General features: G+C 40.9%; 1 protein-coding gene across 1 annotated transcript; it reads right to left on the bottom strand.

Moving 5' to 3' along the window:
• Positions 1–340: 340 nt before the first annotated feature.
• Positions 341–26,039, bottom strand: AP1M1 (adaptor related protein complex 1 subunit mu 1). Its single transcript, XM_034755210.1, has 12 exons — positions 25,818–26,039; positions 24,574–24,730; positions 21,491–21,558; positions 18,087–18,217; positions 16,817–16,964; positions 11,641–11,767; positions 10,376–10,518; positions 8,837–8,908; positions 5,434–5,592; positions 4,872–4,997; positions 3,508–3,583; positions 341–2,895 (listed from the first exon to the last, which is right to left on the bottom strand). The coding sequence occupies exons 1-12, from the start codon at positions 25,857–25,859 to the stop codon at positions 2,873–2,875; spliced, it is 1,272 nt and encodes a 423-aa protein (XP_034611101.1). The 5' UTR covers positions 25,860–26,039; the 3' UTR covers positions 341–2,872.

Raw genomic sequence — 26,039 nt, 5'->3', positions numbered from 1 at the left:
AGAACAAAGTGATTGTAAGAGATGTTACCCTTTCAGTGTTCCCACACGAAGCAACAAGGAACTATAGCCTTGCTGGTTTATATTGCTGAATTCCCAGCTACTTATGATAGGAATTTTAAGAACCTATGAAACCACACTGATTTGGAAACCTAGGTGAATACATACATATCTTTTCCTGCTCATTTTATAATAGAGATAAGTGGTTAACATCTTGTTTTAAAACAATTGTCTACAAGGAGAGCAGCATTACTCAATTCACAGTTGCAGGTTGCCAAACTAAAGTTATAGAAGCCAGCCAGGAGATGACAAATTACCAATGCAAAATGAAGACCGCCACTGCAAATTGTAAAGGAACAAATTTTAATATTTAGCCCAAGGAAGAGGACTATAGAAATAGTCTCTAAACAAAGACCAGCACTAAACTAATGTCACAGCTCTTATTTCTGCCTTACATCTGTATAGTAGGTAGATACAGAACATGTGGGCCACTGTTGGATTAAATTGGCCTTTTTTGAAGTATCTGATAATGTGAATGACAAACTGTGAAGGTCTTTTTACTGTAATTTGTGCAGTTTGATATTTAAACACATATGTAGTTAATTGACCTGCATACTGCAAACATTTAATGTTGACAGTTCTTATAGCGTGATAGTAATTAAATTGGGCATATTAAATTAATACTTTCAGCATTTATAAAACATGATCCAGGAGTTCAGAATCAATCCTCTTAACTAGAGGTACTTTAATCTACAGGCAGATTCAGACCCTTTTACCTTACAGCGACTGAAGAATGACAGTGGAGTTTAATGCTGCAAGAATGATTTCTTGTTCTTTGCTGCCTATGGCCACTCCAATATAATCGAACTTCAGCAGCTGCAAAGAGCCAGTAAAATACTGTTCTGGTTTGTAAGGTACATGCTTCAACAAGGAAAACCAAAACTATAACACCTGCCACATTTAACAAGCAAATAATTAAAAGTACTACATAAACAATGTAGGCTGAAGACAACATCTGAGGGGCTATGTAACAGGTTAGCTAAGCACTTTATATTAAACTTGTAAAATGGTCAGTTTGGTCTCAAGATTAAAATTTCAACCAAAAATGACAGTAGTAAAACCAAAATCTGGTGTAAGAGGATTTAATTTGTTTTAACATTTTGGTGGATAATAAAATCCTATAACCTTACTCCAGAAAACTACATGCATCCATACTTAATATTCTAAGTATCCAGCTGTGATGTGATTTTCCAGCTGCTTTAATAAACAATGCTATTACAATCTTCAGCAGAATTAGTCCTTTCTGAGACAAATCCTCCTAATATCAAAGCTAAATTGTTCAGTGGAATTTTGTGAGTATTTCTAATATAATATTGCATACATATCTACAAGGAACAAACAGGCACAGTGACCTCTCCCCTCTGGGGCATAGCTCAGGCACTTTAGCATGGCAGAATAGGGGTGGTAAACCTTATACCCCAATTATCTGTGCTGCATCAGTTGTCGACAGCGATATTCAGTCTTCAATGTTGTTAAGCTAAAACCTGGCAGGAGCAATAAATTCACATTAAAAATAAAAGTTTTAAGTCCTTTTTAAAGAAAACACTGATAACCACTGTTTAACATTTTCTGAAATTGGTGCAATTATGCAGTTTGCAGCATCCTCAAAAAAAAAAAAAAGGTAAAAAAAAAATCAAGCTTTAGAACTCGTAAGTGTAACATTTTGAACTGTGATTTACAAGTGGAAGAGACTGTCAAAGAAAGTAGCCTTTCAGGAGAAGCTGAAGAAGATGTAAATAATCCTTGAAAATTGAAGAAAAAAGAATTTACCTAAATCTAACCTGGATGACAGATATGTAATTTCTTATTCTTTTATCTACCAGCCCCTCTAATGACAGCAATCAGTTATCAGGAAGTGCCTGAAGTACTATTAGTTATTACTACTTACAAACATGTTCCATCTGCTGAATGTTGTTTTAAACATTTAAAAGCCAATATGGTTAATCTGAAGTTTAATATTTACAAGTTGAGACCTTTAAATTTTAGATTTTTTGCAATTAGAAATATTAAAGCCAAGCAAGTTTTATGATAGTTGATAGTGAGTTTTCTTAATTTGTTTGGACTTCTCAGCTTTGCATTTTAGCTCCATAATTTGAACAAGCATTGACCACAATACTCCAGAGACTATAGGCATTTATTCTTGATGTGTCTTCCCCTTCAAGTTACTATAGTAGTTTATGCACCTATATTTATCAAATTTATGCTTAAACACCACCCCCAATATTTCAAGGTTTGACAGATATTAAATGGGCTGAACTTTGTCAATAAAACCAATTTTTATTTTGAACTTAGAACCTAACCTTTCTTGACTCATCACTACCTTTAATCATTCCTTTGCAAGCTAAGAAATAAGCCTCAAAACTGTCAGGTGTTTTCAGTGTGAAATAAAGGCCCAGGGTTATTTACAACTAAGAATGCTTAGCAGCCACTTCAGTTGCACCATGACCTCTCTAGTTTTTAAATAATGCTTCCACTGGTTTTAAAGATGGTATTTACACACTTTTAAAATATGGAACGTTGAAGTATGACTAGCAAGGCAATCCTGGCTTCTCAAAATAACTGCTACTCCTAATATGATCAGCATTTAGCAGAAGTAGTAACATGCTTTAAGAATTAGACATCCATACAACCTGCACTAATAGTCCAAACACTTAGTGTTGAACACAATTAAAAGAAACACTCTCTCCTCTTCCTCAGTTCAAGTTTGCTGATATAATACCCTGGAGACAATGTTCACAGCCTTCACTACCACAAATTTTTCTACAAACAAATTCTAGACCTGAAGATTTGTCATCTGTTCTGGTTGGAAAAAGTACTATTGTGTTCGGAGCTGATAATCTGCAAGAGAAAAATAAATTCAGAAGAGTTAGTTAAATTAGTTCATCTTATTTTATTAATACAAAAAAGTAGCAATATCAGAGCAGAAATATTTATGATATACCAATGCCAAATTAAAGCAAAGATTACTCAAATAACAATGAGATCTGTATAAAGGACCATGTTAGAAGAACTCTAGCTGTTTACATGCTCAATAACCAATTAAAGGAAATTTTGCCTCCGAGTTAAACATTCCAGGAATAGGAATTTCTGTTCACCAAACTGGACCTTCCCAAATGCTTAACAGATTCCATGACTGCCAGTCTTTTCTTTGAGGTGTGTATTTTCTTAAAATGTATATGCCAAAGGGGTTGAATGTGTTAGGTGCAAAACACTCAACCCAAGCCTAACTATAAAGTCACAACAGTGGCACTTCCATAATAGCAGGGTAAATGGACAGAGGAATATATTTATTAATATAATTTGTAGCAATACTGCACATTATTAAAGAATGAGAAGTCTAGTGGAATCATGCAGCTAAATTATCTTGGGAACATACAAAGAGAAAAGTGTGTTAATGGGAAAACTACATGGGCAACTTCAGTGTCTACAATCTATAGCTTTGCTATTTACCTCCATTTTGGGTGATATAGCGAACCCATGGCAAAGCCTGATAGCCACTCTTCTCAATTATCTTTAAGTAGCGGACCTGAAAAGAAAACACATTAAATTACTTTTCGACTTCAGCCTAGCAACATTTATTAGAAGATATGTTTTAGGCAAAAAGCCTTGAACAGTTCAATGTGCAGCAGTGGCCAAAAAAAGACTGAGTAGAATGCTGGGATATGTTAAAAAATATCATGCCATCATGTAAATAACTGGTAACTCACCTGGAATAATGTGCACAGTTCTGATCACCTCATCTCAAAAAGATATAGCAGAAATAGTAGGTATCCAGAGTCAAGGGGAAAAATTAAAAGAATGGAATGCTTCCATATGAGACATTGAAGAGAGAATATTCAGAGGTGAGACAAAATGATGGGGGATATGAGAGAGGTATACAAAATAACTCTAACCCTAAGGAGTAGCACAAAGTGCTTTTTATACTTTATAAGAGAAAGGGAGATATTAAACTCAACTAAAAAAATCTGTTTGAAATTTGTAAACCGGAAAAATGTTTTTCTATGCAATACATACAAAAGCTAAGTAAGCTTCAGAAAAGATTAAACATGCATAAGGATAATAAATGCACCCAGTTACATGAGATGGATGTATTTTAAAAATTAATAATATAAATTCTCATGGTTCAGTTCATAAAGGATTTTCTTTCACATTCCCTGAAGCATGTGGGACTAGCCATTATTGGAAACATGGTATTATACTAGATGGATCATTAGACTGATCTTGCAATACAATTCCAATATTCCTAATATGATTTTTACTGTTTTTACAAAAGAAGACAGAAGTTTTGTACAAAATCTTAGAATTATGATGAACAAGTCCTCAACTTACACACAGTTTCTGGAGGTTCAAAATATTTAATGCACCAACAGGTCAAATTCTAATCCTATGATTTAACTAAATAAATATTCCCATTTTCAGAAGCTTTTGCTTGCTTTGGGAATAATAAAACCCAAAACTGAGCTCTCTCTTTTAGTTGCAGCCTCCTTTAAACATTTTAAATCTATTTTGGCTTAGTGGTAGGAAAATGGAGTACACACCCTTAGTCATGAGAAAGTTAATTGGGACTAGCTTCAAACAACTATTATAATTTTTTTTTAAACTTGGACTGAAAAGATCATTCATATTGTCCAAACAGATTTGTACTTCTATGTAGCTGAATTTAAAATTGACAAGCCACATTCTGTACCATTATAAAACCATAATATAATCACACCATCACCTTTTGGTTCAGTTACACACAAAGAGCATTATCCAGCAGCTAAATGAACAAAACAAATTCCATTCATATAAATTAAAATTTTAGTCTTATTAACCTGTATTCCCGAAGTGGTGAAATATGGAATTTCAAACTTGACACTGATGGGAGGTTTGCCTTCTTTATCTTCAGCTTCAACACTTGGAAGCCCAAAGTGAGCCCGCATCAGATACTCCTTTCCCCCCTATCCAAAGAAGAAGGCAAACAAATCATTCTATCAGAAAATATCCTTTAAAAACCAAAGTGCTTCTGTGTGGCAAAGGTCTCATACCAGCTCAAAACTATGAAAATGGAGAGTCATGTAGCCCTTTTCTAAAGGTTAAAACTGAGCATTAAGTTACTAATACCTAAACAAGATCTAGAAAAAACAGTAAGATTTCCTTTTTGCTTTTCCAGTTTAAAAATGATAAGGTAAGTACTTGTTGCCTCAAGTGCCAATCCTACAATGAGGGGAGAGGGAAAGCAGATGGTACCACTAGTCCAACAGTACAGTAGAACTGAGCCTAGAACAAATTTTAGTCAAATGCTAGATTCCATAAATAGAAGATTTACTTTTAATAAAAGTCACACTAGCTTACAGTAGCAGCAATAGGGGATACCACTACACCAGTACAGCTTACCGGAAATGATTTAATGGACCAGACGATTTCACTGTTCTCTGGAACCCATTTGACACTGCCCACTGTGGTTTTAAATTTTGGTGAGTCTGCATCATTTGGAACCGGGATGTGAATCTCCACATTGTTGGCAGTTGATCTCCGCTTGAACTGACTCTTTGCCTAGAGAAAGTAAGCAATGGGTTTTTATTTTTCCCACCTCCTAATAAACATCACAATTTGCAGGTTTTAACAAAATCTTATTTGATCAGGTTCAGAGAGCTGGGAACTGTAAAAAATCCTGATGAAATGCATCCTAGAATACTCAAGGAGCTAATAGAGGAGGTATCTGAGCCTCTAGCTATTATCTTTGGAAAATCATGGGAGACGGGAGAGATTCCAGAAGACTGGAAAAGGGCAAATATAGTGCCCATCTATAAAAAGGGAAATAAAAACAACCCAGGAAACTACAGACCAGTTAGTTTAACTTCTGTGCCAGGGAAGATAATGGAGCAAGTAATTAAGGAAATAATCTGCAAACACTTGGAAGGTGGTAAGGTGATAGGGAACAGCCAGCATGGATTTGTAAAGAACAAATCATGTCAAACCAATCTGATAGCTTTCTTTGATAGGATAACGAGCCTTGTGGATAAGGGTGAAGCTGTGGATGTGGTATACCTAGACTTTAGTAAGGCATTTGATACAGTCTCGCATGATATTCTTATTGATAAACTAGGCAAATACAATTTAGATGGGGCTACTATAAGGTGGGTGCATAACTGTACTCAGAGAGTTGTTATTAATGGTTCCCAATCCTGCTGGAAAGGCATAACAAGTGGGGTTCCACAGGGGTCTGTTTTGGGACCAGCTCTGTTCAATATCTTCATCAACGACTTAGATATTGGCATAGAAAGTACGCTTATTAAGTTTGCGGATGATACCAAACTGGGAGGGATTGCAACTGCTTTGGAGGACAGGGTCATAATTCAAAATGATCTGGACAAATTGGAGAAATGGTCTGAGTTAAACAGGATGAAGTTTAACAAAGACAAATGCAAAGTGCTCCACTTAGGAAGGAAAAATCAGTTTCACACATACAGAATGGGAAGAGACTGTCTAGGAAGGAGTACGGCAGAAAGGGATCTAGGGGTTATAGTGGACCACAAGCTAAATATGAGTCAACAGTGTGATGCTGTTGCAAAAAAAGCTAACATGATTCTGGGATGTATTAACAGGTGTGTTGTGAGCAAGACACGAGAAGTCATTCTTCCACTCTATTCTGCTCTGGTTAGGCCTCAGCTGGAGTATTGTGTCCAGTTCTGGGCACCACATTTTAAAAAAGATGTGGAGAAATTGGAAAGGGACCAGAGAAGAGCAACAAGAATGATTAAAGGTCTTGAGAACATGACCTGTGAAGGAAGGCTGAAAGAATTGGGTTTGTTTAGTTTGGAAAAGAGAAGACTGAGAGGGGACATGATAGCAGTTTTCAGGTATTTAAAAGGGTGTCATAAGGAGGAGGGAGAAAACCTGTTCATCTTAGCCTCTAAGGATAGAACAAGAAGCAATGGGTTTAAACTGCAGCAAGGGAGGTCTAGGTTGGACATTAGGAAAAAGTTCCTAACTGTCAGGGTGGTTAAACACTGGAACAAATTGCCTAGGGAGGTTGTGGAATCTCCGTCTCTGGAGATATTTAAGAGTAGGTTAGATAAATGTCTATCAGGGATGGTCTAGACAGTATTTGGTCCTGCCATGCGGGCAGGGGACTGGACTCGATGACCTCTCGAGGTCCCTTCCAGTCCTAGAATCTATTAATCCTTTTCTGTCAGGAGTCTTATGAAAGATCCATGCACAAAAGTGTAATGCAGAGATCAGAACTAGATTAACTGTCAAATGGAAGTATGCAAAAGATGAATAAAATCCATTATGATCCTATTAATACATTTAGCATGTGTATAAGACTTTATATCTTTAAAGTGCTTTTACAAACACTAATGTTAAGACTTCTTTTTTTAAATTAAAAAACTTGCACTACCCTGTTAGTAAGTCATACTGCCTTACAGGCAGAACACATCCTCTGCACTAGCTGAGTAGGTTTTGAATTGAGTAAAAACAGATAAATATTTATGGAAGGAGCTGTGATGTTACACACCATATTCTTCATAGAAATATGGTTATGATATGAATATGGCATAACTAAGATACACTTTATGCAAGATGGCTCATGTAAGATATCATTGGAAAGGTTACGATTTACTGAATGTGATTATCCAATTTGTATGCATGTATCATTTCTGTATCTGAAGTTAGAAATATTGACTATGTAACAATTACAACTGTGTGTGTACTTGGGGAAATGTCCACCAAACAGTAAGCAATCATCCTGAATGAGCCATTTAAGGACAATAGAACTCTGAAGATACTAATCTCCCACCTCCCTGAGGAGTTTTCTGGGATGCTGCATTGACACTACAAGGTCAGGTGATAATGTCACCTGATGCAAAATACCACCTTAGACACTGCTGGCACTTTTCCTCTGTAGGGGGATGGGGATCAAACAAAGGTTTCCTGCTTTAGGTAAATCCTTTTTAAGGCTGCGGAGAGGGTTAATCTAGGCTTTCCTCTCCATTGCCTACCCAAGAAGAAAGACTGAAGGGACAAAGGAACTAAGGGGAAAGGCAGGGGTGAGTCCAGACTGAGATGGGAGTCCAGTCTGTAAGAAGAAATAACTGGAACTCTAAGCTACAAAACTCTACAACTCGCCTAAAATAACATTTAGGGTGAGAAATTACTTCTTGAAACCAGTCTCTTTAAGATCTTAAGCTTAGTATGCATGTTTTGTTTTATTTGCTCAGTAATCTGCTTGGTTCTGTTATCCCTTATAATCACGTAAAATCTGCCTTTTATAGTTAAAATTTTTTTGTTCATTATTAAACTCAGTTTGTGCAATTTCTAACTGGGTGGGACAAGAAGTTGTGCATAGCTCTCAACATTGAGGAGATGGCAAATTTTTATGAGCTTGCGCTGTGCAGATCTTTCTATACAATGCAAGACAGTATTAATTTGAGTTTATTCCCCAAAGGGGGTGGGCATGTGAGTGCTGGGTGAATCCTCTCACACAGAGCTGACTTCAGTCTGTGTCTGCAGCTGGGTGTGGCCCTACCTGTGTGTGTGTGTACTGCAAGAGGCTGGAGAGCCTAATTCAGGAAAACAGGGAGAGAGAATCCAGGCTGGTGGAGCAGAAGGGGCTCAGTGAAACCCCAGTACATCAAGGTGGCATTCTAGAAGGGGGATCTAACCCGTCCAGGAGCAGTTTTCCAGAAATCAAATGTACGATTTAAATAACAAAATGTTTAAAGTAAGATAGTTTACATGGTTCGCCTTGTAGAAAGAGACTGAAATTAAGCGTAGGCATTTTGAGATCTCTGACCTTGATCATATACTCTATGCGGCTGTGGGAATGTTTCTCAATCACAGACTCAATCCAGATGAGCGGTTTTACCTATTGGAGAACAAACAACTATAAGTCTTATTTTGACCTTGTCAGGAAAATGATATATTTCCATACAGAGCAAAATAAATAAATAAATAAATACAAATAAAATCAATAAGAGAAGCCCATGGTGCTGTTTAAGACAAGAGTTAGATCAGATTCCAAAGATACTGGGCAGAAAAATATTAAATATGTAATATGCAAAAATAATGATCAGTGATACCTGAGCGTTAGTCAAGAAGTCCTTAAAATATTCCATATGTATAGTTTGACAAGTATTTATAGATTAAGAAAAAGTAGATAATTTCAATTACATGAGTATCTAACTCTTAATTTAACCCTAATCTCAGAGAAATTAACCCCCAAAGCAGAAAAACATTCTCACTCTAACCCAACAAATTTAATAACTCAGGGCATTTGAGTTATTAAACAATGCTAGCTCTAAAAACAGAGAGAATAACTCTGGACTTAAAGTATTTGTTTAAATTCAGTACTCCAATAATTAAAAGTCAGAAGTCCTACAGGCTTTTAAGGTCTTCTGAGTTTGCTGTTTCTTGCCAGAGTTTTGCAGAGTACGGGTCCTCGATATATACAGAGACATGGCAGACGAATACCGTTCTTGGGTACTTACTGATGAAGTAGGTTTTCCAGTCCCCCCAATCATAGGTATACCCAGCATAAGAGGGCAGGCAGGTCCTTTACAATGTTTTTGCTCCAAGTGGGTCAATGCACAAATGTCACTATAGGCTTTAAACCCAATAAAATTCTCTCCTTCTCCTCCTCACTGTATGTTGCCAGCTTCTTCAGGTGGTTGTAGTAAAGAAAGATCTTACTGCCTTGGTCTTTCCCTTTCTATATTAGTTCTTATAATGCGCTCATTACCATTGTATCCAAGCATCTTCCAGTAGCGTGTTAAGTAATGTGACTACACATCAGTCATGTGTCGTTTGCTCTCTCATCCTTCTCGCAGTAGGCAAATCAGTGACTAGACTTAGGGCTTGTCTACACTAGCAATTTACAGCGCTGCAACTTTCTGGCTCAGGGGTGTGAAAAAACACACCCCTGAGTGCAGCAAGTTTCAGCGCTGTAAAGCGCTAGTATAGACAGTGCAGTATAGCCACGCCCCCAGCGCTGGGAACCACGCCCCTCATGGAGGTGGTTTTTTTTTTTTTAAAAAAGAGTGCTGCACTGCGACCACACAAGGCACATTAGCGTTGCCAGTGTAGACCAGCCCTTAGGTAGTAATTGCTTCTCCTTTTCCCAGTGCCGTGAAGTAGTCTATATAGTCTACTTCAGGTAAGCATGGAACTTCACTATTAACAGCTAGCTCGATAATATCTAAAACTCATACTTTTTTAAAGAAACATTAATTTTTCAGTGAAAGTGGAAAGGCCTTTTACACTTTTACCTACAATATAAAATGTTTTCATGCACGAATTCATTTTAGTCTAGATCAAAATACGTAGCCAGACTTACATGGGTGTTAAGACGATATGACATGAGTTCAAACTCTCCATCAGGTGGAATGAAAGAAATTGTCCTGTCGTTTTCAAAGCGAGAGAGACGAACACACTGGTGAAACTTTACATCTTCTAGTTCCACCGATTTGCTTTTGCCACCTATCAGGAAAACATACACCCCAATTTGTGTAGCACATGAAAAGCCTACCTCTTAGGCCATCACAGCAATAAAGCAACTGAGCAGTCAGCTGCTCAGACTCCCCACATTAATTCTATTCTACTTCTACACTATTTCTAACTTCAGTACAGTAACTTCAGGAATATAGGAATCTTAGTAGAAAGAGCTTGGGAGTAACCCATTGAAGTGGATCAACTTAAGTGACGTATTCTACTCTTTTTGCTCAGTACAGTCACCGGAAATATGGAATTGGAGTTCTGGTCTTAAGGGAAAGAAAAGCATTACACGTCCCAAAGAATGTAAGGAAGAGGTATTTCCCCCTGATATTTCACAAGTGCACAACCAAGGATGAGGTTGCCACTCATTTACAACCAATGCATCTATCCTGACACCCAGACTGTACTGTATTTTAATTCCTCCTCAACTCCCCTCCCACTACCTCCTCTCTTGTTCATATGCTTTGAATACACACCTCCATATACCTCAATCTGCCAATGCCCACATTTAAGACTTTGTAACAAAGATAAAAAATGAGACACACTAAAAAGTATTAATGCAGCAACTTAAGATGCGGGATTAATTCCTTTAGTGTGAATAGCTCCTTCTATAAAATTATTCTTTAAATTACAATTTAATTGTAAATATTTTCAACAATAAGAGAGGACAACAAATTTGCATGTAATGTAGGTAACTTTGGAGCAAAAACAAGTGATGGTTCCTTAAAATGAGGTTCACAGAGATATGAGCCTGCACGATGGAAATCATCATTGTTTTATAAGTAGCCATTAAGGCTAGAAATGGACGATTTCTTAACTGAACAAAGACCAGGTCTTCACAGCAAATAGCAAATGAATCTGTTAAGTTCCTGCCCCCGAAAGGAGTGTTTCCCATCCGATAAAACATTAAATGAGTTGCTAACACTAATATTACTCTTTACTCTTATACAGTGATACAACCTTCCCAACTAGGAAATTAGAAAACCCACCATCCTAGAATAAATCCTGTTATCTGAACGGATGTGCTGCATTGCCTTAAGTGCCCCAAAGACAAAGAAACCAGGGAATATCCCTGTATGGTTTTAGAAAGGTTGTATACATACTCACGTCCTGTATTATCAAAGAGTACTTTATCATTTAAACCGAGGCGAAGCTCTGGCATTCCTGAGAGAAAGACCCTCATTTTAATGGATCCAACTATCTCACTGCGCAATACATTTCCATTGGCACTAACCTAAAGAGCAAAGGAAGGTGGAGTCATTCTCCTCAGCTATTGAAACAATCTCTAATTATGTGCAATGATTTTACAATTATCTGTTTTCACAAGAATAGGAACCCAAAATAAATCACATTGAAAATTTAACCATAATCCCAGGAAACACATTTTTTCATTCAAATTCGTATATTTGGACAAAGATCTCGAGTGTTGGCGCAGAATATATATTGCGCTGAGGATGACATGTAGAGTTTTGTTTGCTAACAAAAAATAGGTAATAAGACTATTGTTGTTAGGATACATCTTGAATAGGGCTGTTAAGCTATTAAAAAAATTAATCGCGATTAATCGCACTGTAAAACAATAATAGAATACCATTTATTTAAATATTTTTGGATGTATTCTACATTTTCAAATATATTTATTTCAATTACAACACAAAATACGAAGTGTACACTGCTCACTTTATATTTATTTTTGATTACAAGTATTTGCACTGTAAAAAAGAAAAGAAATAGTATTTTTCAATTCATATAATACAAGTACTGTAGGGCAACCTCTTTATCATGAAAGTTGAACTTAAAAAAATGTAGAATTATGTACAAAAAAACTGCATTCAAAAATAAAACAATGTAAAATTTTAAAGCCTGCAAGTCCACTCAGTCCTCCTCCTTGTTCAGCCAATCGCTCAGACAAACAAGTTTGTTTACATTTGCAGGAGATAATGTTGCCCACTTCTTGTTTACAATGTCACCTGAAAGTGAGAACAGGCATTCTCATGGCACTGTTGTAGCTGGCGTTGCAAGATATTTACATGCCAGATGCGCTAAAGATTCATATGTCCCTTCATGTTTGAAACACCATTCCAGGGGACTTGCGTCCATGCTGATGATGGGTTCTGCTAAATAACAATCCAAAGCAGTGCGGACCGATGCATGGTCATTTGCATTATCTGAGTCAGATGCCAGCAGCAGAAGGCGGATTTAATCTTTTTTGATGGTTTGGGTTCTGTAGTTTCCGCATCAGAGTGTTGCTCTTTTAAGACTTCTGAAGGCAAGCGCCACACCTCATCCCTCTCAGATTTTGGAAGGCACTTCAGATTCTTAAACCTTGGGTTGAGTGCTGTAGCTATCTTTAGAAATTTCACATTGGTACCTTTCTTTGCGTTTTGTCAAATCTGCAGTGAAAGTGTTCTTAAAATTAACAACATGTGCTGGGTCATCATCCGAGACTGCTGTAACATGAAATATATGGCAGAATGCAGGTAAAACAGAGCTGGGGACATACAACTCTCCCCCAAGGAGTTCAGTCACAAATTTAATTAACACTTTTTTTTTTTTAAATGAGCATCATCAGCATGGAAGCATGTCATCTAGAATGGTGGCTGAAGCATGAAGGGGCATTCAAATGTTTAGCATATCTGGCATGTAAATACCTTGCAATGCTGGCTACAAAAGTGCCATGCAAATGCCTGTTCTCACTTTCTGGTGATATTGTAAAGAAGAAGAGGGCAGCATTATCTCCTGTAAATGTAAACAAACTTGTTTGTCTGAGCTATTAGCTGAACAAGAAGTAGGACTGAGTGGACTTGTAGGCTCTGAAGTTTTACATTGTTTTGTTTTTGAGTGCAGTTATGTAACAAAACAAATCTACATTTGTAAATTGCACTTTCACAACAAAGATTGCACTACAGTAATTGTATGAGATGAACTGAAAAATACTATTTCTTTTGTCATTTTTACAGTGCAAATATTTATAATAAAAAAATATACCTTTGATTTCAATTACTGTACAGCACAGAATACAATATATATGAAAATGTAGAAAAACATCCAATATATTTAATAAATTTCAATTGCTATTCTATTGTTTAACAGTGTGATTAAGACTGCGATTAATTTTTTTGCGTTGCTCATGTGAGTTAACTGCGATTAATCAACAGCCCTAATTTTGAAATTACAGCATTTAAGTTCATCAACCTTACAAGGAAGGCACCAAATTGAGAAATTGTTTCTTTAAGTACTTGCTGGATCTATGAAGGTACGTGTGGTAGATCCAGTAATCACTTCAAAACACAACAAGAAATCTGTTATCTTCAGCCAGGCCCTCAGATACCACAGAATATCTAAAGAGAGAGTCCGGGATATACACCTTAACACACTCAAAACTGCATTCACCAAACAAGGACACGCCATCAGAGAAATAGATCGCATCATGGAACGGGCCTCCCAAATACCATGAGAGAATCTGCTTCAATACAGAAGTAAAACCCCCTTTGACTCCACATTCTACCATTCTACTGGAAGCCATATGGGGTATCATGAAACAATACAACCCATACTCGATGGGGACTCCATCCTGAAACAGGCTGTTCTTGAACCCCCACTTCTGGCCTTCAAACAACACTAGGGTGACCATATTTCCCCATGCTGAATATGGGACACTTCGTAAAATTACTAGTGTTCAAGCAAGTTCAACAGCAATCAATCAGAACTATGCAGTTCAAATGTTCAAACTAACATCAAGTTGACTGAGCCTTTGTTAAAAATAAATATTGCGTAGTTGGATTATTTTTATTTAGTGTTCACACAGGGAGAGTTCCTACACACACACTCCCATACACCTCTCTCACATGGGGCAGGTGACTGACCAACTAACCCTCCCTACTCGGCGCTCTCTGCCCCCCATCCCTGGCTGAGCCCCCAGGACGGACCCGCCTCTCCTGGTACCTGGCGCCGCGTCTTCTCGAGGTAAGACGTGGTGTCTGTGTGTGTAAAACGCAGGATCGCATGCCCCCCGTCCCCAGATTTCTGCCAGGGTTCACCCCAGAATGTGGCTAGCAGCAGCCTTTCGGCACTGTGCAGAAAGGAAGGGACGGGAGCGGCTTCCAGCCACAGGGGAGGAGGGATGACCTGGCCCATGTCTTTGAGAAGCTCATCTCTTTCCTCCTCTCCCACCCCGCCCGCTCCCCTATGGCTGGAAGCAGCTTGTCCCTTCCTGCCCTCACAGTGTCGAAAGACAGCTAACACCTCCAGGCTTCTGCTGGCCATCGACATAACCCAGCTGCCTCCTGTTCCCCAGGTACAGCATGGGCAGGAAGGGGTTAAGCCCTACGGAGGCATTGTGCACCAGGGCCCAGAGAACCTGACTGCAGAGGCTTCAGCAAACCGGGCCAGAGAGGTGGCTAGCAGGGGAGGGTGCCTAGGGGATGGAGCAGCCCTGGGCTCCCTGGGGGCAAGATATAGTGGGGAGAGGGAAATGAAGAGGTTGCTAAGCCCCTGCCCGGGAACAGGCTCGAAATCGCTCTCTCCTCCCCTGCTGCTACTCCAGAGCTTAGCTGAGGGGTGGAAAGGCTGCCCCATGCCAGCGCTGTGGGGGCTTTGGCACATGTAGGACTTGGTTCCTTCTGGCTAGTGCCCTGGGCTGGAGGGTCTTGCACTTTCCTGGGGCACCAACCCAGCCAGAGGCAACGGGGGAAGGAAGGAGCCTGCTGGCCAGGCTGTTGGTGAACTGAATGCTCCGACCAGGGGCTGGTTCTCTGCACAGCGCTGGGAGCGGGACGTGTCCTGCGGGGGAGGGAGAAATATGGAGGGGAGAGAGGGTGAAGGGGCAAAGCAGGGAAAGGACAGCGAGAGCGGGAGCATGTAAAGGGCCGATAGGTGGGCAGCAGAGGCGACACGTAACCGGCCGCCGCATGGCGCCTGCCTGCACTCACCAACCACTGCAGTGCGCAATCAGTGCTGGTCGGAAACAGGATGGGGCCCTGCTGGCTGAGAGCCAACATGCAGTGGGGGCTGTGCTGATGGACCAACAGGGGGAACGGCTGGCCTTGCGCTCTGCCCCCCCCATCAGCTTTGCACACACACACCACCATTGTTGGCCATTGGACCCCCCCCACCCACTCACCGCTGGTGAGCAGGCAGCTGGCAAGCAGGGATCTAGCCAGCAGCAGGAACCGCCAGTACTGATGGGGGGGGAGGGGGAGGAAGAGACAGAAAACAGAAAATACGGACAATTTGCCCGTTTTTAAGAAAAAGTCAGGACACTTGCAGGAGGGCTTAACTATGGAACTGTCCCTTTAAAAAAAGGAATGTCAGATCACTTTAAACAACCCCCTAACCTCTCCAAGATCATTGTCAGAGGCAAGCTCCCCACAGACCAGGACACACCTACTCAAAGTGGCACCAGACCCTGCCAGAACAACAGGTGCAAAACCTGTGGATCATTGTAGCAGTGGAGATATAGCAACACCCCTTACAATACACCTTTCAAGATCCATGGATCCTACACATGCCTAGAACCATATGTGGTATGCCTCATCCAGTGGACTAAATGTTTCCAACAACTAACTGGGTGAACCAGACAATCACTATGCTCTCAAATAAACTCCCACAGTAAAATGATAAAAAACAAAAACACCCTATCTCTTGTGGGTGTACACTTTTCACAAAGCGATCACTCTATATCTGACTTATCAGTGCTCACCCTCAAAGGAAACATGCACAACACTTTCAAAAGACAAGCTGTGACACTCAGAGTACCTTTCCCAGAACTGAAAAAACTCTTATGTAGCTCAAAAGCTTGTCTCTCTCACCAACAGAAGTTGGTCCAATAAAAGATATTACCTCAACCCCCCTTGTCACTCTAATATCATGGGACCATCAGGGCTACAACAACACTGCATATATCCTTGGGAATCATTCCATTAGAGTAGCATAGAGTGTGTTTTATTCAGAGTGTGAGGATTAGGCAGGAATACAAGGAGTCCTTTTGTTTTTCAAGTTTAGCATGGAAAAGCAGCTCCCTGACGGCTGAAAAAAATCTATTAAGCAGCATAATATAAATGCAGGTACACAAGTATTATTTATAATAGCTTAAGTTACTATCATTATCAATCACTCAATCTGGTGACATGTAAATTATTTCAAATGTAATACTATAATTTGATAGACTAATTAAGACTATTCATACACTGACTTCTGCTTTCATTTTGTGTTTGCATATTTACAGATTATTACAATTCTCACTAAAAAAGAAAGATAAAGTTCAAGTAAAATATAAACCCACCAAGAGGTTAACAGATTCTATAACGTCCAGAAACACTTCATTTTTCCTATACTTTATCCCTTCTGACCTCCAGGAAACAGCATTGGTAACAGTGGCAGGTGGGCGTGGAGCTCCAGTTTCCAGTTTGTGGCCTTCTTGAGTGATATACCTTCAGAACCACATAAGTTTTTTAAAAATATGAAAGTTACGTTCTGTAAGCTTAGCAATTTGTTTAGTGTCACAAATATTATTATGTCAGCAGCAAACAAAGGAAGTCTGATAATATTTTCTAGGATTTAATTTGAATTAACTAATCTTTTCATGCCAGGTCAAGTCAGATCATGTGTTTATGTACCTGATAGGAAACTGTATCAGTCCATCAACAAAGATAGGAAAAGGTTAACAGATTTTTGACAGAAGTGTCCTATTGATTTTTTTTCTTTCAGGATGATAAAAGAAAGAAAAACCTACAAATTGACCCCACAAGGTTTTACTAGAGTTATTACAATAAGTCATACAAGTTAACATCTTTATGCTCATAAATATTCCCAAGGCATCTATCACCTGGTATTTAAGAAGAAAAAAAAGGGGGGGGGATAGAGAATATATTATTGCCCTTATATAAATCAATGGTACGCCCTCATCTCGAATACTACGTACAGATGTGGTTTCCTCATCTCAAAAAAGATATACTGGCACTAGAAAAGGGGCAACTAAAATGATTAAGGGTTTGGAATGGGTCCCATATGAGGAGAGATTAAAGAGGCTAGGACTTTTCAGTTTGGAAAAGAGGAGACTAAGGGGGGATATGATAGAGGTATATAAAATCATGAGTGGTGTGGAGAAAGTGAATAAGGAAAAGTTATTTACATGTTCCCATAATATAAGAACTAGGGGCCGCCAAATGAAATTAATGGGCAGCAGGTTTAAAACAAATAAAGAAGTTCTTCTTCACACAGCGCACAGTCAACTTGTGGAACTTCTTGCCTGAGGAGGTTGTGAAGGCTAAGACTATAACAGGGTTTAAAAGAGAACTAGATAAATCCATAGAGGTTAAGTCCATTAATGGCTATTAGCCAGGATGGGTAAGGAATGGTGTCCTTAGCCTCCGTTTGTCAGAGGGTGGAGATGGATGGCAGGAGAGAGATCACTTGATCATTACCTGTTAGGTTCACTCCCGCTGGGGCACCTGGCATTGGCCACTGTTGATAGATATGATACTGGGCTGGGTGGACCTTGGTCTGACCCAGTATGGCCGTTCTTATGTAAGAGCCAGTACACTGATACTTACTCTTGTAAAATTTTACTATCAGTGGTTTGAGGATAGCCAAAATCCATGAGCTCATCAAGCAATTCATAAATTATAACAAAGTTATCTCGAATGCTCTCTTCTTCCAACTCCTTGAAATATTCTGAAAATACCTGAAATGTTAAGGTTAGAAAACACTGAAGTCTCAAATTAAAGTAAGTTTAGTTCACATTACTTCCAATCCTCCATTTCTGAAAATACAAAAAAACCATAAGAATTTTGGTGAGCTATAGTAGAGAATTAAAGTATTTTGTTGAACTTTAAAATCCAAGTTTCCTGACTTTCAAGTGTTTCATTTTTTTCAAATTATAAATTAGAATGAATTTCTTTATTTTACAACCATAATTGGCCAAGCTCGCAAAGGCTTTATACTCCATTCAATGGCATTTCTGTATGTAACAATAACTTTTGACCACCACATCCAATCAATTTCAAAATTTCAGGGAATGTTCTCGGTACCAATGGTCAGAACCCAAAAAGGGAAAATGGGGGACAAATACAGCCCCATCAGCTCTTTAGCACCTCTGAACTATAGACAATTGCAAAGAATTCATTGATGGCACCATTAACACCTTCACACATAAAGGTACTCCTACTCATCTCTGCTTATACTCCCAGTAGAGAGACAAGGTGAGTGAGATTTTTTTTATGGGACCAACTATGGATGTAAATATTGTTTAAAAAGTTAACAGTTTAAACGATTCAAGTTCAACTATTTAAACGGGGGCCACTGGGGCCACTCTGGCTGGGCGGCACAGGGCTGCTGGGGCCGCTCTGGCCGGAGGGTTAACCGTTAAGGTAGGTTAACCAGTAAGACTAACGCTTATCGGTTAACCAGTAAACATTTTACATCCCTAGGACCAACTTCTGTTGGTAAGAAGAGCTTTGTTTAAGCTTGAAAGCGTCTCTCTCACCACAGTAATTTGTCCAATAAAAGATACTACCTCACCCACCTGGTCTTTCTAATATCCTGGGACCAGCGCAGCTACAAAACTGTATACTCCCAGTAGCTTAACATCTTGAATGGCTTCTCTCTCTCCTTCTCACAAAAAAATAGTGGCATGAGAAAAGAGAATGGGAGGCATGAGGGGAATGGGGAGACTGCACACAGCCATTGGAATGTGAAGAGAGAATGGGGGGACCCTGGTATGGGGAGGAGGGAATGTGGTACACAGAACCCTCAGTATGTGGGGAGGAGATTGAGGGACCCTGCCTGGTATGAAGACAGGGAAGGATAAAGGCAGGCTTACAAAGCCCTTGGATGGGGGGGAGGTGGTAATGAGTGTTCACACAGAGCCCCCTGCTATGGGGGAAAAAGGGGGAGCCTACTATGGGGAAGGGAGCATAGAACACCTGCAATGGAGGAAAATGAGGGATGTTAAAATGCATGGAGGGAGGAATGAGGCACACAGAACACCTGGTGTGTGTGTGTACGGGGGAGGGGAGGGAGATTGGAGGATCCTGGTATGGGGGAGAAGGAGGAATATGGGTGCACAGAGCCCCTGGCATGGGGGGGGGGGAAATGGGTCACAAAGAGCCCAGGCCATAGAGGGGAATGGGGGTGTGCACAGAGCTGATGGTATGGGGGGAACCCTGGTATGAGAGGAGAGAGAAGGGGGGCACATGGAGACCCTGGCAGAGAAGAGACTGGCTGGAATTGCAGGGAGCCCCTGAAAAAGAGGGGGATGGGAGGGTGACACCCAGAGATCTTGTGAGGGGAATGGAGGATTGCAAGGAGCCCCTGGTGTATGCAATATACTCAAGCTACAAAAGCTATGAAGTGTGTGACACACACACACACCCTTCCCCAGTACTATTTTAACATTTTTGTGTGTGGGGATATAACAGTTATTGAAATAAACACTGGGCTTAGCCTCAAAACCTATGCACTGGAAATCTAAACCAACTCAGTCTCAGATTCTCTTCTTTCAAGCAGTTCCTTACATTTATGCATATCTGTAATCTTTGGCTAAAACACATTGCTCCAGCTCAGAGTGGACTGGGCCCCAAATGCCTATTTTTAAAACCTGCCCACCAAACAGAAGTGCTTTCCTCCAATGTCCATTTAATAGCCACCTCCCTCCCCCAGCCCTTTTTTTTTTTTTTAAACTAGCTGGAGCTTTATACACATGCTACTAACAAAAACGCATGAACACAGCCAGTATTTTATATGGCAAATTAGGGTTGTGGCCATTGAAAATCAAAACAAACTACAGTGTACGTGGAATATGCCTGCCTATAAATATTCCATCCAGGAAGCATATCTGTCACCCTGGTTAAGGGGAAAAAAAAACATTAACCACAGAGGTTGTAATGTACCACACAGCATCCATTAAGCACCTCCAAGCTCTGCCTTATCCTAGAAAAGTAGTCCCTTCCAGAAGTCACATACTAAGAACATCACTAAAGAAAAAAAAACAAAAACAAAAACAGTTTTCTTCCCAAATATATGCTTCGGAGCAGTGACTCGCAACCTTTCCAGACTACTATACCCCATTCAAGAGTCATATTTGTCTTGCATACCCCCAAATTTCACCTAACTTAAAAACTACTTGCTTACAAAATCAGACATAAAAAAAAAAAAAAAAAAATGTACAGAACACTATTACTGAAAAATGGCTCTCTCATTTTTACCATATAATTATATACAGACTTTGCTAGTGCTTTTTCATGTAGCTTGTTGTAAAATAAGGCAAATATCTAGATGAATTGATGTAATTCCTAGAAGAGCTCTGCATACCCCCAAGGGTACACAACCCCCTGGTTGAAAACCAGTGCTTTGGAGAATACCTTGCTGAAAAGCGATCTTCCTTGCCTGTCAACCTGAGCACAACACCCAGATCTTTGAATCTCTCCACTGGCATTTATCTGCATGCTGCATTGAGCTTAAAATTCTCACCCCAATCTCATGGCCTTACACACAGCTACCTACAGACAACATTTCAGACATTGTTTTGTCTGCTGAACTTTGGCTCCCTACACTCTAGAATACAAGGCCTGTTTGTTTCTTTTTTCTTTTCCTGACTCTTAACTGCAGTATAGGCTCCCTAGTCCAGCTCATCAAGTCACCATATTACTCAAATACCTCCTAAAAATTGATTCTTCCACAATGCCCACAAAGCACACAAAAATTCAGTGAAGTCGCCTCTCCTTTGACTTTCACATTTTATCTCTTTCTCTTATATTGTAAGATTCTGTCAGTATCTTTGTCCTGTACAACACAAAATAAATATTAGTGGCTAACACAGAAAGATCTTAACATAACCACCATATAAACTAGATATGCCATTTCCGCACAGCACTATAAAATTAAAAGATTTCTACCTCTATATAAAAGATATGTTGAGTTATCTGAACAAAGATTATTTGACCAATTTCATACTCACCTGAACCACCTTGTAAAGAAACGAAAACACCAGAGACACACAAGCATTCTTCTTAGAAGTAGCAACAACTGAAAAAGTATGTTCAGGAACCGGTGTTTAAAGTTACCATTTTAAAAAATATGTATCATTAAATACATTTTCAAAACCCTTTTACTATGTTATTACAGCTGGCCCAAACATTAAGGAAGCAGCAATAACATTCCTCTTTCCTGAGTCGTTCGATACTGAGAATCCTTGGCTTTGTTTTGTCATTTCTGATTGTTTAACTATTGGGAGGTGTGACGTTATTGACAAACTGTGGCCATATAGATCATTGTTGCAACCAGGGTCCTATGGTTGCACCAGGTCTTGTAAAGAGGAAGCCAAGTGGGGTGTCTATGGGAAGGCTGTAGTTTGCTGGTTATAATCATGCTGTCTGTATGTGTGTATCATTTTTGTATTCGAAGTTATGAATATTGCCTATGTACTTTTTTGATTCTAAGTAGCCTCAGTGAAGCATTCTTGAGAAAGGACTATTCTCAGTAATTGCCAAATAAAGAAACACTTAACTGACAATGGACTTTGGAAGATGCCAATCCATATCTGAGCTTTCCTGGGAACGTTCAAACTAACATGCAAACAATGGCGTCGGCCTGCAAAAAGCTGAATTGTTCATGGACATGACTTGCCCAGGTGACTGCAAACTCCATCTTGTTGAGGGGATTTTACACAGGAGAACAAAGGGGTTTCCAGCCACAAAGGGGTTTCTACCCATAAGGCCCTGGAAACCCCTCCATTTTATCTTCAGCTGGCTCAAGAGATTGCCTCTCCACCCCAAAAGATGCCTGAAAGAAACTGGAACAAACGGCAGTAACTACGGGGGTGAGAGTGATTGCTGGACCCAGACTAGGAAGGAGTCTAGTCTGTCAAAAAAATAATAATATGGAGATATCCTATCTCCTAGAACTGGAAGGGACCTCAAAAGGATATCGAGTCCAGGCCCCTGCCTTCACTAGCAGGACCAAGTACTGATTTTGCCCCAGATCCTTAAGTGGCCCTCTCAAGGACTGAACTCACAACCCTGGGTTTAGCAGGCCAATGCTCAAACCACTGAGCTATCCCTCCCCCCAAGAAACTTATTGGAACATCTCTGAGGGTGAGATTTACCTCCATTTAGTTTCCTATTGTCTTAGGTTTAGACTTGCATGATTTGTTTATTTTAGTTGGTAATTTACTTTGTTCTGTTATGACTTGGAACCACTTAAATCCTACTTTTTATATTAAATAAAATCACTTTTTACTTATTAACCCAGAGCAAATAATTAATTTTGGGGGAGCAAACAGCTGTGCATCTCTATCAGTGTTATAGAAGGCGAACAATTTATGAGTTTACCCTGTATAAGCTTTATACAGAGTAAAACGGATTTATTTGGGGTTTGCATCCCATTGGAAACTGGGTATCTGGGTGCTAGAGACAGGAGCACTTCTTAAGCTGTTTTCAGTTAAGCCTGCAGCTTTGGGGGATGTAGTTCAGACCTGGGTCTGTGTTTGCAGCAGGCTAGCATGTTTGGCTCAACAAGACAGTGTACTGAAGTTCCAAGCTGCCAGGGAAAACGGGCTCAGAGGTAGTCTCAGCATATCAGGTGGCAGCCCCAAGGGGGTCTCTGTGACCGAACCTGTCACAGCAGGTAAAGACCAAAAATAAAGATTCAGGAAATGCTTATATTAAATTGGCACTTAAACACTCTCGTACAAATTATTAGCACAGGGTCTGACATGAAAAGAATAACGCCTTTTTTAAGTATATACATTTTTTTTTTGCATCTTTGTAAATCTCAATCAGTAAAATCATTCTTGTGAGCTTATGTTACTTATTCCCTTATGTTTTCATGTCACTTCCATTCTAGGGATGTAAAAGTTCAACCGGTTAACTGATAAGCTTGATGCTTATCAGTTTCTGTTAACAATTAAACTCTGCCAGGGTCCTGGTGGCTGGCCCCACGCCCGGATGCTGGCCATGGGGCCGGCTGCTGGGGGCCCCCCACCTAAAACATGGGGGTGCTGCAGCACCCCCTGCACCGCTAGTTTCCCGGTTAAACGTTTAACCGTCTAACCAATAGAATTGTAATCGGTTACACGGTTACTGTTTTTACATGTTATTTACATCCCTATTTCATTCAAGCCCAAATTGTGAAAATCCACCAACGTGCTCATCAGTTTCACTATATTAATAGGTTTACACTTTAAAGCAATGGTCACCAACCGGTCGATCCTAGAGGATCTCCTGGTCAATCGCGCTCTCTGGTGGTGTAGTGGGGCTGCCGCTAAGGCAGGCTCCCTGCCTGCCCCAACCCCATGCTGCTCCTGGAAGTGGCCAGTGCAGCCCCATGGGCAAGGGTCTCCCTCTCCATGCTGCTCCTGCCTGCAAGCACCACCCCCGCAGCTCCAACTGGCTGGGAACTGAGACCTGTGGCCAACAGGAGTTGCAGGGGCAGTGCTTGCAGAGAGGGGCAGTGCACAGAACCATGTGCCCTTGCCCCCGGTGCATGGGGGTGTGCTGGCCCCTTCCGGGAGCGGTATGGGGCCAGGGTAGGCAGGGAGCCTGCCTTAACGCCAGCCACCAACCAGAAGCTGCTGGAGGTAAGGGCTGCTCAGCGGGAGGCTGCACACCAACCCCCAGCCCTGAGTCCCCTCCCGGACCTAGCACCCCATACCCGCTCCTGCACCCCAAGTGCCAGCCCGAGCCTCCTCCCAGAGCCAGCACCCTATACCCCCTCCTGCACCCCAACACACTGCTCCAGCCTGGAGCCCCCTCCTGCACCCAAACTCCCTCCCAGAGCCCACAGCCCCTCCTTCCCCCCCCCAATCCCCTGCCCCAGGCTGAGCCCAGAGCTCCCTCCCACACTAGAATCCCCTCGGCTCCAGCCCAGAGTCCGCACCCCCTCATGAACCCCAACCCCCTACCCCAGCCCAGTGAAAGTGAGTGAAGGGGGGGGAGAATAAGCGACCGGGTGTGTGTGGGGGTAGTAGATCCTGGGTTTCCCTTACATTCAAAAAGTGATTTGGGGCATAAAAAGGTTGGAGACCGCTGCTTTAAAGGATACGATATAAATTATTGTGTTTAATCCACATAAAACGAACTCCTCCATGAGCTAGAATGGGAGAAAGCATTCCCTCTTCTTCCTTTTCCATAAGAATTGGCATGAAATGCTCCACCTCAGACATATCCACATCTCCACGGTAATTCCGGCAGATGAGGACCTGCAATATACATACAAAGAAATCTGAATAGGTTTTAAAAACAAATGCTGACGTTACCATCTGAAAACAACACGTATGATCCTTGGGAAGTACTTTTAAGTTACATTAAAAGATACAAGACAAATTTCAACATAAAGTAAAATTTTATTTACATTTTAAAAGTTCAGTACTTTACAACTTATGCAGTGGAATCCCAAACTGCTTAACTAACTCAATTCCAAACTGTACTTGGGACTCTTTCATTCACAACTCAAATACAGCTTTTAGAATGATAGCAGCTGTTAAATAGCACATACCAACATCAGAGACAGAAAATATATTGCTTACAGAACAAAATCACAGAAGGAATTTGGATATGCAGAATGTAATTACCCCAAAATGGAATATGGTCAAGAAACCAGAGTTAGCATGCTAATAACATTTGTTAAAGTATCTTGGTATCTTTTAATTGCCATAAGCAGTTAATATCTTAATTTCACTTACCCCAAAATCAGACCCTTCAGCAGCTGAATGCCCCTTAAATTGCATGAGCTTTCATACACTAAAAACTAGGAGAAAAGGGTCCAGAAGGGGAAAATGGAGGAGGAAGAGAGCGCTCTACTAAAAATCAGCATTTCCTGCAACATTGCAGCTGGACGGTCACTGGTCATCCATCCAAGCACCGACAAGGTCTAGCCCAAATAAAGCTTCTAGTTTAACCCAAGGCAGCATTATCGGCACGATGTAACCACAACCTGAGGCCCCACGGCGGGCTAGAGGAAATTGGGGGAGGGTGGAATCCCCATCCTAGGGCCCCAGGACAGACAGGGGGGCACCCACAGCAAGCTAGAGAGGGAATATTACCCTAGGACAGCTCTGAGGTGAGGAAACAGGGGAAGGCTGGGAAGAGATTAGAGAGATCCCCTCCCGCTCCAGAACTGTTCGGGCCCCTCTACTCCCATGTTTCCTCGGACTATGAGGAAGCTGAGCCCATTCCCAGACCGGGGCCACTCCATAGGCTCAGGCCGGGCTCCAGGAGAGCCACCCGCCTCTCCCAGGAGGGGTTCCCCACGGTTTAGCCCAAGGCCCCGTCCCTCCGACTCCTCACCTTGCCCTTCAGGTCCAGCACGTATACGGCACTGGCAGACATCGCGCCCCCAGGTGCTCGGCGCCTTCCGGCCCAGCGCCCCCAGAACCCGCCCAGATCTCACTTCCGGCCGGAAACTCAGCCGCGGCTGCTTCCGCTCTCAAACCCCCACCGCCGGCTGAGAAAGCTGCCAAGCTCGGGTCCGGCTCGCAGTCACGGCCTGGGCGGAAGGATATGGCGAAG

This window comes from Trachemys scripta, chromosome 22 (genome assembly GCF_013100865.1).
Source record: "Trachemys scripta elegans isolate TJP31775 chromosome 22, CAS_Tse_1.0, whole genome shotgun sequence".
NCBI classification, from domain to species: Eukaryota; Metazoa; Chordata; order Testudines; family Emydidae; genus Trachemys; species Trachemys scripta.
Note: the sequence above shows the minus strand (reverse complement) of the source record. Positions and strands in the feature narration are given on the sequence as shown.

What these genes read in the sequence shown, in the direction of transcription:
- AP1M1 (XM_034755210.1), bottom strand. Translation starts at nt 25,859, where the DNA reads ATGTCTGCCAGTGCCGTATACGTGCTGGACCTGAAGGGCAAG. An exon ending in TGCTGGACCTGAAGGGCAAG is followed by an intron (nt 24,731 to 25,817) that starts GTGAGGAGTCGG and finishes TGTATATTGCAG; the next exon opens with GTCCTCATCTGCCGGAATTA. An exon ending in TAAACACAATAATTTATATC is followed by an intron (nt 21,559 to 24,573) that starts GTATCCTTTAAA and finishes ATACTTTTTCAG; the next exon opens with TTGTTGCTACTTCTAAGAAG.